The sequence below is a fragment of the Sesamum indicum genome, linkage group LG10, assembly GCF_026168435.1.
Source record: "Sesamum indicum cultivar Baizhima isolate 11 linkage group LG10, ASM2616843v1, whole genome shotgun sequence".
NCBI lineage: Eukaryota > Viridiplantae > Streptophyta > Magnoliopsida > Lamiales > Pedaliaceae > Sesamum > Sesamum indicum.
The window spans coordinates 17,297,686-17,313,746 of NC_142666.1; the positions used below are offsets into that span (position 1 = coordinate 17,297,686).

The 16,061-nt window shown below is 34.6% G+C and overlaps 2 protein-coding genes across 2 annotated transcripts; both read left to right on the top strand.

Moving 5' to 3' along the window:
* Window positions 1-5,390: 5,390 nt before the first annotated feature.
* Window positions 5,391-7,374, top strand: LOC105172046 (6,7,8-trihydroxycoumarin synthase-like). Its single transcript, XM_011093386.2, has 2 exons — window positions 5,391-6,322; window positions 6,660-7,374. The coding sequence occupies exons 1-2, from the start codon at window positions 5,420-5,422 to the stop codon at window positions 7,263-7,265; spliced, it is 1,509 nt and encodes a 502-aa protein (XP_011091688.2). The 5' UTR covers window positions 5,391-5,419; the 3' UTR covers window positions 7,266-7,374.
* A 5,743-nt stretch (window positions 7,375-13,117) lies between these two features.
* LOC105172045 (5-OH-xanthotoxin synthase-like) lies at window positions 13,118-15,269 on the top strand. Its single transcript, XM_088886051.1, has 2 exons — window positions 13,118-14,086; window positions 14,474-15,269. The coding sequence occupies exons 1-2, from the start codon at window positions 13,658-13,660 to the stop codon at window positions 15,080-15,082; spliced, it is 1,038 nt and encodes a 345-aa protein (XP_088742177.1). The 5' UTR covers window positions 13,118-13,657; the 3' UTR covers window positions 15,083-15,269.
* The last annotated feature ends 792 nt before the right edge of the window (window positions 15,270-16,061 follow it).

Consider the following 16,061-nt stretch of genomic DNA (forward strand, 5'->3'; position numbering starts at 1 on the left):
TACGAGCTCGGCCTCAAGATTGAGCAACTCAGCAACTCATCCGCCAATTCGGCGATGCTGCCCCGGATCGAGTTCCCCAGGTTTTCTGGCGAGGACTTCAGTGGCTGGATTTACAAGTGCGACCAATTCTTCCAGGTTTACAAGAACACACCCGACGAGCTGAAAGTGAGACTAGCCTCAATTCACATGGAAGGTGATGCTCTCCGTTGGCATAAGAAGTACATGAAGAGGCAAAATCCAGCGCCTGTGTGGGACGAGTATGTGCGTGAAATGAGAACAACGTTCGGGGTCCAGGGTGAGTCAACCCGGCCACTGGTCGAAATGAAAAGGCATCGTCGGCGGATATGCAGGCTGCAAGAGATGGACGATGATGGTGATGACAACGAAATCTACCAACTCAAAGAAGATCACTTTAGATTTGGTCCAATTTACGCTAGAAGTGAAGATAAATATTACAAATATAAATTGGAGTCTTGGGAGCATGTGCAGAAGAACTCGGACGAGAGGCCCGCAGTAACCATTGGGATCTACACATCTGCAGTTAGATTAATCGAAGAGGAAGCAAAATCTTGCTATGCTGATGATGGAGTAACTAAATCCCTGACGGGGCCTCAGTTCAGGGAGATGATGATAGAGGATGGATGTTTCTTCCTCCAACTGGCCTTATATTTACTCGGTGGATCCCAGCAACTCAGATATCCTGCTGATCACGAAATATTTACCAAGAGGAGTAACCCTCCGAGATTTAGGGATGTGAAGAATTGGATTGAGGCCATGTTTTTTGTTGGAAACCAAATTCCCCTAGTGGTGCTTAAGGAGCTAATAAAGCAAAGCTACTTCCAGAAAGTGATAAAGGCAGGGAAATGGAAGCAGCCATCGGAGTTTTTCAGGAGGGCTTTGTACGAGTTGCTTCTGTTGCCTGAACTGGAAGCTCAGAAGTCGAGCGCTTCGAGAGCGGCTAAAGGGATTTGGGGAAAGGTTTTTGCCTCAAGAATCCAATGGCTATGGCTGCAGCAGCAACAGCCTACCGATTTGCTTCATGGCCTCCAATTGCTGATTCTTGGCCCAGAACTTGACCCAACAGAACAAAAAGAAGAAGAAGAGCATGAGGACTTGGAAGCTCAATATGAGACAGCTGATACTTCGGGTGCCATTGACGAGACAACATCATCTTCTGCCACCGATTTGAAACAATCAGGGATGCATTTTTGGCCTTCAGAAGGGATTGGCAGCAGAGGGATTTGTTTCACAAATACTATGTTCCTCTGCCATGGATATCCCATTCTTCACTTGCCTCCCATCTTGATGGAAGACGACACGGAGCTGATGTTTCAGTCTCTGAGAAACTACGAGATCAGCCAGAAATTGGGTGTGAGGCAAAGGGAGGTCTGCTCATACATTCGGTTCATGAGCGAGCTAATCCCCACGCCTGATGATGCCAAGCTCATTGCCGATAAAGGGGTCATTCAGGGAAACCTTAAACATAAGCATAAACTGCCTGGAATTTTGAGAGGGCTGGCTTCCAGGGACAACTATAATCAGAATCTTCGCGTTGTGAAGCTCAAGATTAGCGATTATTCGCCCCCGATATGGAAGAAGTATTGGCACATCATCAGTCTTGGCCTCATTATCACAGTTCTGCAAACTGTTTACACTATTCTCCCCTACTATAAAAGCAGCTAGAAATTATTTCATCTCATTCATCAATTTATTTCCCTACTCAATCGTTGTCCGATTTAGAAGAACGGAACCAACCAGCATTACTATTTGATGTGTTCTGAAAGTGTATAATAGCCTCCATGAATGGAATAATTAGAGAACTCAGAGAGATGTCTTAGAGTGTATTCTTTTCTATTCATGATGCACAGTAGTCAATCTGTCCATCACAAGTAGTTTTTTTAATTTATTTTCACTAGTTGTCGTTGCACCCGATTTTCGTGATCATATAAAATGAATTTTGATGAGCGATGATAAGGAAAAAAAATTGTGAGAAAAACAAATTATAATTAGAAATGGTAATAAATATGGAAAAGTAATGTGAGATAAATGTAGAATAGTGGGTAGTTTACAAAAAAAAAAATATAATTGTGAGATTATTAAAAAATATTAAATTACTAATTTGACCAAATTCTTTTAAATAAAAGAAATAAAATAAAGGATAAACTTGGGTATTCAAAAATTGGTACGACAAAAAGTTTTCTTTTATAATAACTAGTAGTTGTTGCACGTGATTCTCGTGAGCATTTAAAAAACTAATTGTAATAAGGCTCATTAAAATTATGAAAATTTGTAAAGAATATATAATTATAAAATAATTAAAAAAATATTAAAATTACTATTATAAGTATTTTTTTTAAAGAATAAAATAAATAAAAAGGTAAAATGAGCAAATTAAAAATTGATACAATCAATATGTTTTCTTTTATAATAATATAGATGTCTGATTACATCAAGCACGGAACTGTGTGCATACTTGAAGAGTTCACCGACAGTTTTGTATTTTTGAGCTTGAGCTTTGAAACTACAACATTTCTTTTAACACTTTAAATTAAAATTATTGACCGTCTAACAAAAATGACCCCTGAGAAAACCCAATTGTAGGGGGTATTTGTTAGACGTCCACTAATTTTAAAGGGTACTTTTAATTTTTTAAACAATGAGAATGTATTTATAATTATGATAAATTTTAGGGGAGTTTATTATAATTTATCCTAAATAAAATAAATAATTAAAAAAATAATAATTTTATAAGCACACTTATAATAAGATCTTTCTTTATTATTTCATAATAAGATAAGTAATAGGTAATAATAGAATTTTTATGAGATCTATCTTAATTAAAAATATATAATCGTTATTTAAAAAATTACAAATACTTTCTTGAAATTATATTAATGTCCCTACAATGAGTTGTCACAATAAAATATTATTAAGATCTTTGTAATTTCATAAAATAATTATAATTTTTTAAATAACCAGAACGTACATATAATTATAGTAAATCTTAATTAGGAGAGCCCGTCATAATGTATTATAATTAATAAGACATAATTATCTTGAACAACTTGCCCTTATTAATTCGTACTAATGTGCTGTCATGTGCATATACTATGTTAATGCACATAAAGTATCACATAATAAGTGTCGTGTTTCTCACATCCTAAATTAATCGACTATTAGTTAAAAAGTTGCTATTTGTTAATTATAAGTATGGTTTCACGTTATCTCAAGCATTTACTATTCATCAGTCCCACGCTCCTCTTTTTATTTTTTTTTAAAGAAAAATATAATTAAATAAATATCAATAAATAGATAAAATACATCGATTCGATCATTATATTTTAAATATAATAAATTAATATTACAATCAACTCATATTAAATAAATTAGTGAAAGACCAATTCAAATCGCCTTTAACCCAAGCGCTAATTGAGGTACAATTTATATTAGGTTGGTCAGTTGAGGTGATCTCGCGATTTTATTAAACACGCCTAATTATGGGCTTTCCTCTACTTTTATTTTTAAGAAAAAAAATACTATATGAGTTGTTAATGGCACTAACGACTCTCTCTAGTTTTATTTTTTTTTTTCAAAAATAATATATGTGTTTTTAGTAGCACTAACGACTTGAAACTTAAATTAAAAGACAAAAATATATACATGAGTTGAAGTTGTAGCACTAACGACTTGAAGTTGTTGTGGCACTAACAACTCAACATTTTTTTTAATTGAATTATTATTTAATAATAATTAAGTATGATTATTAAATAATTAATAATTTAATTTACTAATTATATTATTTAATTATAATAATTGTTTTTATTATATAATATTATAAATTTTTTATTTAATATTTTTATAATTAGAAAGAATTAATAAAAATATTAAATATTTTATTTAAATTTTTAACAAATAATAAATTGAAAAATTTACATGCAAACAAAAGAAAATGTAACAACAGTAATGTTATAAAATTAGATATAGTTGCAAATTTTAAATAATGGCCGCGAGTTCAACAAGTGTGCCATTGGCGTTGACATCAAGGTCTTCTTCTTTCCTCACCTACTGGTTCTATTAGTTAGTTTTGCTCTTAATCATCATAATCAACATAAATGTGCAAACAACTTTATGATATTGCAGAGATCGACTCTATTGGATAGTTTTGCTCTTGATCATCATAATCAATATGAATATGCAACCGACTTGATGATGTTGTAGAGTTCGATTCTATCTAGATGCATATGTTTGAGTGATGCCTCAAAATCAACCTATGTTGAATAACCTTCTCTATATATGTCTTGGCATATATGTAGTCAAATGACATAAATCACCTTGTTGCGGTAGTTCAGACACGTAGCAATCTTGAGGTAGAAGTTTAAAGTATGCAATGTAAATGGATTAGCTATGTCCACTCCCATATTATCTCCTTGTACTGAACTAGTGGTCCAACAATAGATTTAATCCTTCAATATCGTGTGGTCTAATATCACATTTTAATGATGGATTGCATTTGGTTAACGTGAAGTAAACCAAAAATACTATAAGTGTGTAATTTTTGAAAAAAAGAAAAAATCAGAATGAAGTATGTTTATATTAGTTAATGTTCCATAGTTACACAGTAGAATATATTTTTAGATTCTTGTATACGTCTTTTGCTCGATGATGAAACAAAACATGTTAGGTTGTTTTACCGCTTCTTATATCCATCTTCTAAAATAATTAAGTATTCAATGTATTTTTATTTTTAATTATAAAAATTATAATATCATAAAATAAAAATAATAATTAATAACTAATTATTGTAATTAATAAATTAAATTATTAATTGTTAAACAATTGTACTTAATTTTAGTAATGATTAAATCAAAAAATAAAAAATATTGAGTTGTCAGTGTTACTAACAACTCCAGTCGTTAGTGGCACTAGCAACATAAAATTTAATTTTTAAAATAAAAGTATATGCATGAGTCGTTAGTGCCATTAATAATTTTTTTTTTAAATAAAAAAACTAAAGTGAGTCGTGCATTCTAGTTTTGTAAAGGGGGTTAATTATTTAAAAATTATATAAATATAATTTATATAAAAAAAATAATAAAAATATGTCGGGTCGTGAATTTACTTAAATGTTTTTTTTAAAAAAAATATGCATAAGTTGTCCACGACATCAACTCTTGTTTAATACACTTTTTCTTTTCTTTTGTTCCTTTTAGCCTTGACAAGTCAATTTCAAAAGAGACAATATTTGAATAATTTCTCTATCTTGGCCAGGAACCTAATTATCACTGTTTTTAATTTTAATATTTTTCACATTGCGTTAATACGTAAATGGAACAGGAGAAGAAACACACATTATGGGAATTGAGGATCCACCCCTATAAAAACAGGACTTTGAAGCACAAAACTAGACACAAGCTTCAAAATGTCGATGCCCCTCGTTTTCCTACTAGCTCTCTCATTAATCATCCTTGTTATCCTACTAGCTCGAAGACGCAGCAATAGCCCAGCTGGCCGAAAACTCCGGCGTCCTCCGGGGCCTCCGGGCATTCCCTTCTTCGGGAACTTGCTCCAATACGACCCCTCAAATCTCCATGTCCGCCTAGCAAAACTCTCAGACAAGTATGGCCCGCTTATGTCCATGACGCTCATCAGAAAGCCCGTGATTGTAATTTCATCAGCGCGAGTGGCTGAAGAGGCTTTGAAGCACAACGACCTCGCATTTTCGAGCAGGCCGTCTTTCATTTGCACGCGCAAACTCTCTTACAACAACCGCGACATCGCTGACTCACCGTACACAGAATACTGGAGAGAAATGCGGAAAATAGTCGTTCTTCGTCTCTTCACGCTCAAACAAGTGAACTCTTTCCGCCCTGCCCGCAAAGACGAAGTAGCCCGCATGGTGAAAGAAATTTCCAGATGGGCCAACGCTCATCAGCCCGTTAATATTAATGAAACGACGTTGTCATTGTCGAGCAGCATGATATCTAGGTTTGCACTGGGGAAGAGGTACGATGAGGAGGACCGGTCGGAGAAGAGGAGGTTCGACAGGCTTCTGAAGCAAATGCAGGAGCTGACGCTGCAAATTTTCATTGGTGATTATTTTCCTTGGCTGGGTTGGATTGACAAGCTTTCTGGTAGGGTTTCTCGGCTGGAGAAGGGGTTTAAGGATTTCGATTCGTTTTATGAAGAACTGATTGAGGAGCATCTGAGCCCGAATAGGCCCGAGTCCATGAACGGAGACATTCTTGATCTGCTGATCCAATTGAGGGAAGACCGCTCGTCGTCAGTTCAAATTGGTTGGGATCATATCAAGGGAGTGCTCATGGTATGTGTCATATATATACATGTGGATGTGTTTTCATGTTTTTCTGGGACATGCAAGATTGGGCCTTTTGTGTTCACGTCACGTAGGTCACCAATAGGTAATTCACAGCTGAACCCTTTGGCATCCATAGATTACTCCCTTTCATATTTATTCTCTGCCATTACCGTCAGAATTGTCTACAGCTGAACAAAAGGTAGAAAATAAACAAATTAGAACAAACTCTAGACATTACTTGAAACTATGTGTAAGAAAAAAGCACTTTCGATTCGGGTAATGGAGGGTTTATCAATAAAAAATGAAAATTAATCTATCTTTAATCATATTTCAATTCTTGCAGAACGTTTTCGTGGGCGGAACAGAGACAAGCGCAGTTACAATAACATGGGCAATGGCAGCGATGATCAAGAAGCCTAAAGTATTGAAAAAAGTGCAACAAGAAATCAGAACTTTGGTCGAAAAGAAAGGTAGCATAGATGAAGATGATATACATACACTTGCCTATTTTAAGGCAGTCGTGAAAGAGACTCTGAGACTATACCCACCAGCTCCGCTCTCAGCTAGAGTGACAACTAAAGCATGCGTTGTAGATGGGTACCACGTTGAGCCTGACACCATAGTTTATGTGAATCTCTGGGCGATTGGTAGAGACCCGAACTTCTGGGAGAACCCATATGAGTTCTTGCCCGAGAGATTCTTGAACAGTGACGTGGACTTTAAAGGGCAAGATTTCGGATTTCTTCCATTTGGGACAGGGCGAAGAGTGTGCCCTGGAATGGCCTTGGGGATAGCAGAAGTGGAGCTGGCGCTTGCTAATCTTCTATACTCGTTCGACTGGGAATTACCAGCCGGAATGGTGGAAGATGATGTTGACATGGATTCCTCACCTGGAGTAGTAACTCATAAGAAAAATCCGTTGTGGTTGATGGCCAAAAGCTATCTGTAATAAGTTACGTTGCTATTATTTTTAGTGAATTATTAAGGGTGTTTTAAATGGATAAATAATGTGGTCGTGAGTTTGGAGTTTGAGAGAATCATCTTTCGCCTTTCAGTTATATGTATGTACTCGCATACAATCGTGCTATTCACAATTATATCATTTTTTTAAAAATTAAATAAAATCTTTTACAATACATTGCTTGATAAAAAAAAAATTCGTAAAATAAAACTTTCAACTTTTAATAGGTAATATATAGTGGTTTTGAATTTTTAATCTATTTTTATTATCATAAAAATAATATTTTCCTACACATACAATATATTTACTAACCAAAATTTGTATTTTATGAGGATTACTTTTATAAAATTATGACATTGTATCAAATATGTAGATTGCTTTTTCTTACAAAATCCATCTCTACCGAAAATATATAAAGAATAAAAAATTAGTTAAATGTATTGTTTGTTATAAAGTTATCTTCCATCAAAATCTATTCTAAAGTACATAAATCTAAATAAGGTGAAAGTATTTGTGTGCCGTGCTTGTTTGGATGCTTTATGACCGGGACTAAACTTGATACGCGTATTCCGGGTTTCCGTAGTGCTTGTCCGTTCTGCCTTGATGACCGAGAGGACTCCCTTCATATCTTAGCATGTTGCTCATTTGCTCGCCAAGTCCTTGGTGTTTGATCTTTGTTGTAATAGTCAGAGGGGTATGCTTGACTGGTTTTACTAGTCGGTCTCTCAGAAGTTGGATGCCAAAGCTTTCCTCCTCTTTCTTTGTACCTGCTGGACTATTTGGTGGGCTCGTAATCATAAAGTGACGGAAGGTGAGTGCTTACCTCCTCTACAAGTTTCTACTTTTGCTGCGTCTTCCTGCCAGTCCATTTCTTGGATACCTTCCTCTTGGCAGGTTCCGCCGTCGGGGACTGTTAAGATCAATTTTGATAGGGCCACGTTTGATAAGGGAGCAGCGATGGGTATTGGCGCAATGGCGAGGGATGCAATTGTTGAAAATGACTAATGGTTTTAGACGCTAATCACCTAAGACTCCTAAATTCATTCATGCTCCTAAAATATCAAAATAAATCCGTTGGATTTTATGGATGGGATAGAGTTCCATTTTTTCCAACAACTAATGTATGGCTCTATAAATAGGGCTTAAGTTCATTTCATTTGACACACCAAAAAATCGAGAGTCTCTTCTCTTCTAGCTCCTTTCTTTTCTTTCACTTCTGAGTTTTATATTTTGTTCGTTATTCCAAACTTTCTTCCACGAGTGCGCGTGTAAGAAAGTAATAGCTAGCTGTGTTAACTTTGGGGAGCAATCGGTTTATACTATCTGCACCATGGTAGTACCGAAATTTCGCTTTCAAGGCAGTGATTTTCCACGGCACAGCTTTTATTTTCCAACAGTTGAAAGTGAAATTATAGTATCAAGTACATCAACATCATATTGCCAAAGAATTGAAAGACATTTTATTATTTTGTGGTTTTGTTTGAGATCATATTTTGGCGTTTGGTTCTCGGTTGATTTGGTTTTCGTTATCTGCAGCCAGAGATTTTGCTAATGATGGTTAATACATGATCATTGGTATTATGCGCTTAATAATGCTATTCTTTCCGTGCTTAGGGCATTAACGTATTGGTTAAAGTAATTTTGTATTCTAGGAGAAGTTTTATGTATGCCCCGTGCAATGTGTGTTGGCCTGATGTTTTCCGATTTTTGGTTTCGGAAATTTGACGTCTTAGTGTATTAAATTTAGAGGACTGCAATCAATTGTTTTGCTGTGGGGAATAATGTGCTTTTATGGTGTATTATTCTTAAAGATGGAGAATATCTGTAGTTGGTACTAATTTGCTGTGAATGGAAGTGTTTGATTAAATGTGGACAGAAATATAACTATTTTCGGCCAGCAAATGTGGAGTAAAAAATTGGAAATAAAATTGTTTATAGCAATGGATTAAGGGATGATCAACACGTATAGTTTACACAATTTTTTGGTGGTGGGATCTCTATAAATATATGGGAGAAAGAATTTTGTGGTTTAACTTTCCTTAATTGCCATTATATCCAAATGTAAGAGGTGTTCTAATGAGAAGTGATACAATGTGGTTGAACCATTGTTTTTATCCAGCAGATGAGCATGATGATATCCAATAAGTTGATGAAATTAGTCAATATTGAAAAGTTTTGACCCGGTGATGTGCAAATTTCCAGCTTTCATTACTTATAAACTCAATTTCAGTATGGGTACAAAGTCCAAATATCTAATTTGCACTGAGTTGTATTATTCCATAAACTAGATTTTTTCTATTTCCTTTCTGTTTATCAGAGATTACTATGCTTTAATCCATTTCATGATTTAAGGTCTTTCATTGTACCTCCATTGTTTATTTCATATTTGCTTACTGTCAATTTCTAACAAGCTACTTCGAATGTAATCTTAAGGTGTGTTAGCCTCGTGAACATGATCTAATTCTCTCTGGACTAATTTATTCTAAACATTGGTGTGGGCCTTAACATTTTTTTTTTATTTCGAGGCAAGTCATCCAGCATATGCAGTTGCCTGATCTAGAAAAGCTTTCTTCTTTATTGAGCAGCAAGTCCCAGATGATTCCATGCCTTATTGCTCGATTGATGTGATTGTTGAAGAATTAAGACAGTTTCCTTTTCATTTTGACTGTTTGCTACTATCAAATATGACTTGTGCTAGAGAGTGCTTGTGATCTTATGTCGTTTGGGTCTTTGGGAGATGGTAATATCTGTGCGTAATCTGCTGAAGTTAATACTTTTGAAATTGCTTCTGGGTTGGGGCTGGGCTAGTGGACTTGGGGAAACTAAAAATCTCAAACTCTGTCCAATATCAAGTCCTGATTCTCATGAAAATGTCTTATATTTGTCTTGTTGGAGTATAATGGCATGGAGAAAGCTACAGCACTAAATACTGTGTTTTAATTTGTATGTGAATTTCCTAAGATGTACTACAGTTTTTCTTGTCGGTCATCATATATTTTTGCCAACAGAACTTTGCAAAGAATGGAATATGGTAATGACCATATAAATCCATAGCCTGTGTTTGGGGTGGTTCTAATAAGGACTTGATGGATAACCCTGACTTTGTTCAGGAAGATAGCTTCATAGCTCAGTTGTTGAGTGGTCTATAAGACTTGACGAAGCTATCTAAATGAGTGTGGAGGTGGACCGCCTTCTATGAAAGAAAAATGAAAGTTCTTTCTAGAGCTCATTAGAACCCAAGGTATAAGCGCAAGGCCATTAATAGCGGAACTTTATCGCGGAACAACGAACACAAAGAATTCATACGTGATTGTGGGGGGTCTCAATTTGAGCTATCGAAAGTTCAAGAGTCATATCACTTTTGTTATCCAAATTGATTGCCTCACTTCACTACGCATTAATTTAATCAAAAGATATTATAGCTTAAGTATATTTCTTTATTCACTCAGAAATCATATTCTTTATCTCCATTAGTCATTTGTGGGGGATTGTTGGAAATGACTAATGGTTTTAGACTCCTAATCACCTAAGACTCCTAAATCCATTCATGCTCCTAAAATATCAACATAAATCCGTTGGATTTTGTGGATGGGATAGAGTCCCATTTTTTCCAACAACTAATGTATGGCTCTATAAATAGGGCTTAAGTTCATTTCATTTGACACACCAAAAAAACGAGAGTCTCTTCTCTTCTAGCTCCTTTCTTTTCTTTCACTTCTGAGTTTTATAGTTTTATATTTTGTTCGTTGTTCCAAACTTTCTTCCGTAAGTGCGCGTGTAAGAAAGTAATAACTGTGTTAACTTTGGGAAGCGATCGATTAAAGGTGGGGCTCCTCTGCAATAGTTAGTTCCTTTAGTCGAGAGTTTTGAATAAGTTTTCTGTCTTTATCCCAAGTTTGTTCTGGTTCTACTTAGATTCGGTTGATTTCAGTTTGTCTTTCTTAGAGACTGTTTAGTAGGGTCTCTTGTCGGGTCTGATCGTTTTTTTTTTTTTTTGTAACTGTTGGTTTTGAAAATTTATATATATCACTGCTTTATCCTCACCAAAAAAAAAAAAAAAAAAAATCCTAAGCCCATTAAATCGTGGTTTAAGTTGGGGATAATATATTATTGTGTTAATTGCACCTTATCGTGGTAGCCCAATATCACCTGGTAGATGAAAGGATGACAAAAAGGAACTATCTAATTTTGAATTTCATCATATATTTAATTTCATAATTACATGTTAATTAAGTTTATAAAAATATTTTCTTAACACTACGTATAACAAAAATATAAATACTAATGATAAAATATCAAGTGATCATTTTAAAGTTGCCACTGAAAATATATGTTAAGTGACAATAATTTTGATCTTATCACAATATAATTATTAGTAAAAAATTGTGTATTAGGTTTTCACTCTGTACACACTAAAAGAAATATAAATATTTGCTAAAATAAATTACTATGGGTAGCATAAAAATAAAATATAACGAATACAAATAATTACCACGACTCTGCAATGGATTTTAATTATTATTTCTACAAGTAAAGCTAAAACCTTAGCTATAACGCTAACAATTACAGAAAATATGTCTATTCATGCGTACCAATATGTCCTAATGATAACTTGTTGAAAATGCAAATTCAGCGACAATTAATTATATTTATTGTCACAATTTGCATGTTACTAATTCATGCGAATTTTGTTTTTCCTAGTGACAATATTTATTAGAATTTTAAAAATTATTGTATTGATTAAATAAAAATTCTTATCACTTAATAGATATAATTAAGGATAAATTACAGCATCTCTTGAGATTTAACATAATTTCAAATATTTTTTATTATTTGAAAAATTAATAATACCATTTAATGACAATTTTATTATTATCATTTAATTGTTTTGTCGTTAATATTATCTTTTTTTCTTTTTCTTTTGTGTAAGTACATATTTAGTGAGTACCATGAATGTCATATTAGAAAAAATATAACATTTTGGCACGAATAGTTATCAGAATGAAAGTAAAAAATTATAAAGAATACTAATTTATAACTATGGCTATATTAATAGTTGTTCCTGCTAGCGAAGCGAAAACATTAGTTAATAATTAAAACTTATGGTTATTATTTTGAACACGTAATAAATATTGATTAATTAAAATGTTAATAAATGTCTGCAGTTAAAATGAATGCTTCCAAAAATTATCATAATACAACTCATGAATGAGTAATTTTACCAAAATTTATATATTAGTGTGATTCACATATGTTATAATTAATTTGGGATACATTCCCCTCTCCTAAGGTTTAGTGTAATTATACATGGACACCCTCTAATTTGAGAAATTACATCTAATACCCCTAAAGTTTACTTCCGTCTAACAAATAAACCCTCTATTAGTCAAAGTTCACCAAATTTGCTAACATTAATAAAAAAATCAAAAGAAAAAAAATCTATATTTACCTCTATTGACTTACTACAGATCTATTGTAAGTCAAATAAATTTTTTATGATCAAATTATCCTTATATGTCTTTACACTTTAATGTATGTGAGGAGGCATATTTTCACTATTATTCGAGTAATTTGGTCCTAAAAAAATATGTAACTTGCAATAAGCCACTAATAAGTCAATCGAGGGTAAATATCAATTTTTATTTATCTTTTTTGTTAATATCAATAAATTCAGTGAATTCTGACCAACGAATGAACTTATTTGTTGGACGAAACTAAACTTCAGAGGTAATAGTTATAATTTTTCAAACCACGATAGATATACGTATAATTACATTAAATTTTAAAAAGGTGTGTAATTATCCCTTAATTTATATACCAAGTCAACTCTTTCACGTCTATAAAAACAGGACTTTGAATCACAAAACCGAACACAAGAAAACAGCCTCACCTCATAAAACTAAGCTTCAAAATGTCGATGCCTCTCCTCGCAGCTCTCTCATTAATCATCCTTGTTTTCCTACTAGCCCGAAGACGCGGCAATAGCCCGGCTGGCAGTAAACTCCGCCGTCCTCCGGGGCCTCCAGGCCTTCCCTTCTTTGGGAACTTGCTCCAATACGACCCCTCAAATCTCCATCTCCGCCTGGCAAAACTCTCAGACAAGTACGGCCCGCTTATGTCTATGACGCTCATCCGAAAGCCCGTGATTGTGATTTCGTCGGCGCGATTGGCCAAAGAAGCTTTGAAGCACAACGACCTCGCATTTTCGAGCCGGCCATCTTTTATTTGCACGCGCAAGCTCTCTTACAACAACCGCGACATCGCCCACTCACCGTACACAGAGTACTGGAGAGAAATGCGGAAAATAGTCGTTCTTCGTCTCTTCATAGCTCAAACAAGTGAACTCTTTCCGCCCTGCACGCGAAGACGAAGTAGCCTGCATGGTGAAAGAAATTTCCAGAAGTGCCAACGCTCATCAGCCCGTTAATATTAATGAAATGGCGTTGTCATTGTCGAGCAGCATGATATCTAGGTTTGCACTGGGGAAGAGGTACGATGAGGAGGATGGGTCGGAGAAGAGAAGGTTCGACAGGCTTCTGGAGCAGCTGCAGGAGCTGATGCTGCAAATTTTCATTGGTGATTATTTTCCTTGGCTGTTGTGGATTGACAAGCTTTGTGGTAGGGTTTCTCAGCTGGAGAAGGGGTTTAAGGATCTGGATACATTTTATGAAGAACTGATTGACGAGCATCTGAGCCCTAATAGGCCCGAGTCCATGAACGGGGACATTCTTGATCTGCTGATTCAATTGAGGGAAGACCGTTCGTCGTCGGTTCAAATTGATTGGGATCATATCAAGGGAGTACTCATGGTATGTGTTATATATATTGTTCAATCATATATCACTTATCACAAATCTGGCCAGTCGGGATCTGAATCAGAAGTTCTCCTCATATTATATGTGGATGTGTTTTCATTTTTCTGGGACATGCAAGATTGGACACCGTCGCGTATTGAAGTCACCAATATGTAGTTGACAGCTGAACCCATTGCCATCCTTAGACTACTCCCATTCATGTTTATTCTCTACCATTGTCGTCAAAATTATCTCCAGCTGAAGAAAAAGTAGAGAATAAACAAATTAGAACAAACTCTACACATTACTTGAAACTATGTACAAGACAAAGCACTTTCAATTCGGGTAATATCGTCAGAAAATGCAAATTATCTTTCTTTAATCATATTTTCGTTCTTGCAGAACGTATTTGTGGCCGGAACAGAGACAAGCGCAGCTACAATAACATGGGCAATGACAGCGCTTATCAAGAAGCCTAAAGTACTGAAAAAAGTGCAACAAGAAATCAGAACTCTGGTCGAAAAGAAAGGCAGCGTAGATGAAGATGACATACATAAACTTCCCTACTTTAAGGCAGTCGTGAAAGAGACTCTGAGACTGTACCCACCAGTTCCGCTCTCATTGCCCAGATTGACAACTAAAGCCTGCGTCGTAGATGGGTACCAAGTTGAACCTGACACCATAGTTTATGTAAATGTTTGGGCAATCAGCAGAGATCCAGATTTCTGGGAGAACCCAGATGAGTTCTTGCCCGAAAGATTCTTGAACAGTAGCGTGGACTTTAAAGGGCAAGATTTCGGATTTCTTCCATTTGGGTCCGGGCGAAGAGTGTGCCCTGGAATTGCCTTGGGGATTGCAGAAGTGGAGGTGGCGCTTGCTAATCTTCTTTACTCGTTCAACTGGGAATTGCCGGCTGGAATGATGGAAGATGACGTTGATATGGATTCCTCGCCTGGAATAGTAACTCATAAGAAAAATCCACTGTGTTTGATGGCCAGAAGCTATCTGTAATAAATTAACACTACAAAAAAAAGTAAAATTTGGTGCGTTATTTTTAGCAAATAACTAAGCTGTGCTGAGTTTGAAGTTTCAGAAAATCAACTTTTGCCTTTCAGTTGTATGTATGTTACTAATATGACCTAATAGTTAACGTTGTATGATATCATATCGACAACAATAAATACTATAATTAATTATATTTGGTGCACACATAACTTGTTATTTACTTCTACACTTTAGCCGGCTTGCGATGTGATGGTATAAATTTCCTTGTACATTTGAGCCAGCGCGCGATGTGATGGTATTAATTTCCGTGTATGTTTGAGCCGGGACTTATATATAAATACTCACATATATATATATATATATATATATGAAAATAAAATAATTATGACTTACATAAAAATATATATTTTTTCTTTAGTTCAAGAGAAAGGACAGATATTTAATCAAAAAATTAAAAAAAAATCTATATTTGTTCCTTATTGACTTGTTATTTATTTGTTGCAGGTCAAATAAATTTTTTTATGATTAAATTACCATTATACGTCCTCAAGCGTTAATGCATGTGAGGAGGTATATCTTCATCGTTATAAGGGTAGTTTAGTAAGAAAAAACATATCAGCAAATTCAGTGAGTTTTGCCTAACGGGAAGATTATTTGTTAGACCGAATCAAATCTCAAAAATGTTAAATGTAATTTCTTAAATTATAAAAAATTTACGTGTAATTACACAAAATTTCAAAGAAAAAGACTATAATATACGCAAGAGAATATTTGTAGAGACAATGCATAATGTATACACACAAGTAAAAAGGTCAAATGTATTAAATGTGTCATTAGTCAAAGTAAGTTAGCAGCTATCATTAATTACATTAATCAAAGTCAGTTAGTAGACATCATTTAAAGTTAATTTAATAGAAATCAAAGAGTATAGGAATTTACATTCTTACCCTTAAAAGCAATAATATCTTAGTTGTGAACCAATGAG

What these genes read in the sequence shown, in the direction of transcription:
- LOC105172045 (XM_088886051.1), top strand. Translation starts at nt 13,658, where the DNA reads ATGGTGAAAGAAATTTCCAGAAGTGCCAACGCTCATCAGCCCGTTAAT. An exon ending in ATATCAAGGGAGTACTCATG is followed by an intron (nt 14,087 to 14,473) that starts GTATGTGTTATA and finishes TCGTTCTTGCAG; the next exon opens with AACGTATTTGTGGCCGGAAC.
- LOC105172046 (XM_011093386.2), top strand. Translation starts at nt 5,420, where the DNA reads ATGTCGATGCCCCTCGTTTTCCTACTAGCTCTCTCATTAATCATCCTT. An exon ending in ATATCAAGGGAGTGCTCATG is followed by an intron (nt 6,323 to 6,659) that starts GTATGTGTCATA and finishes CAATTCTTGCAG; the next exon opens with AACGTTTTCGTGGGCGGAAC.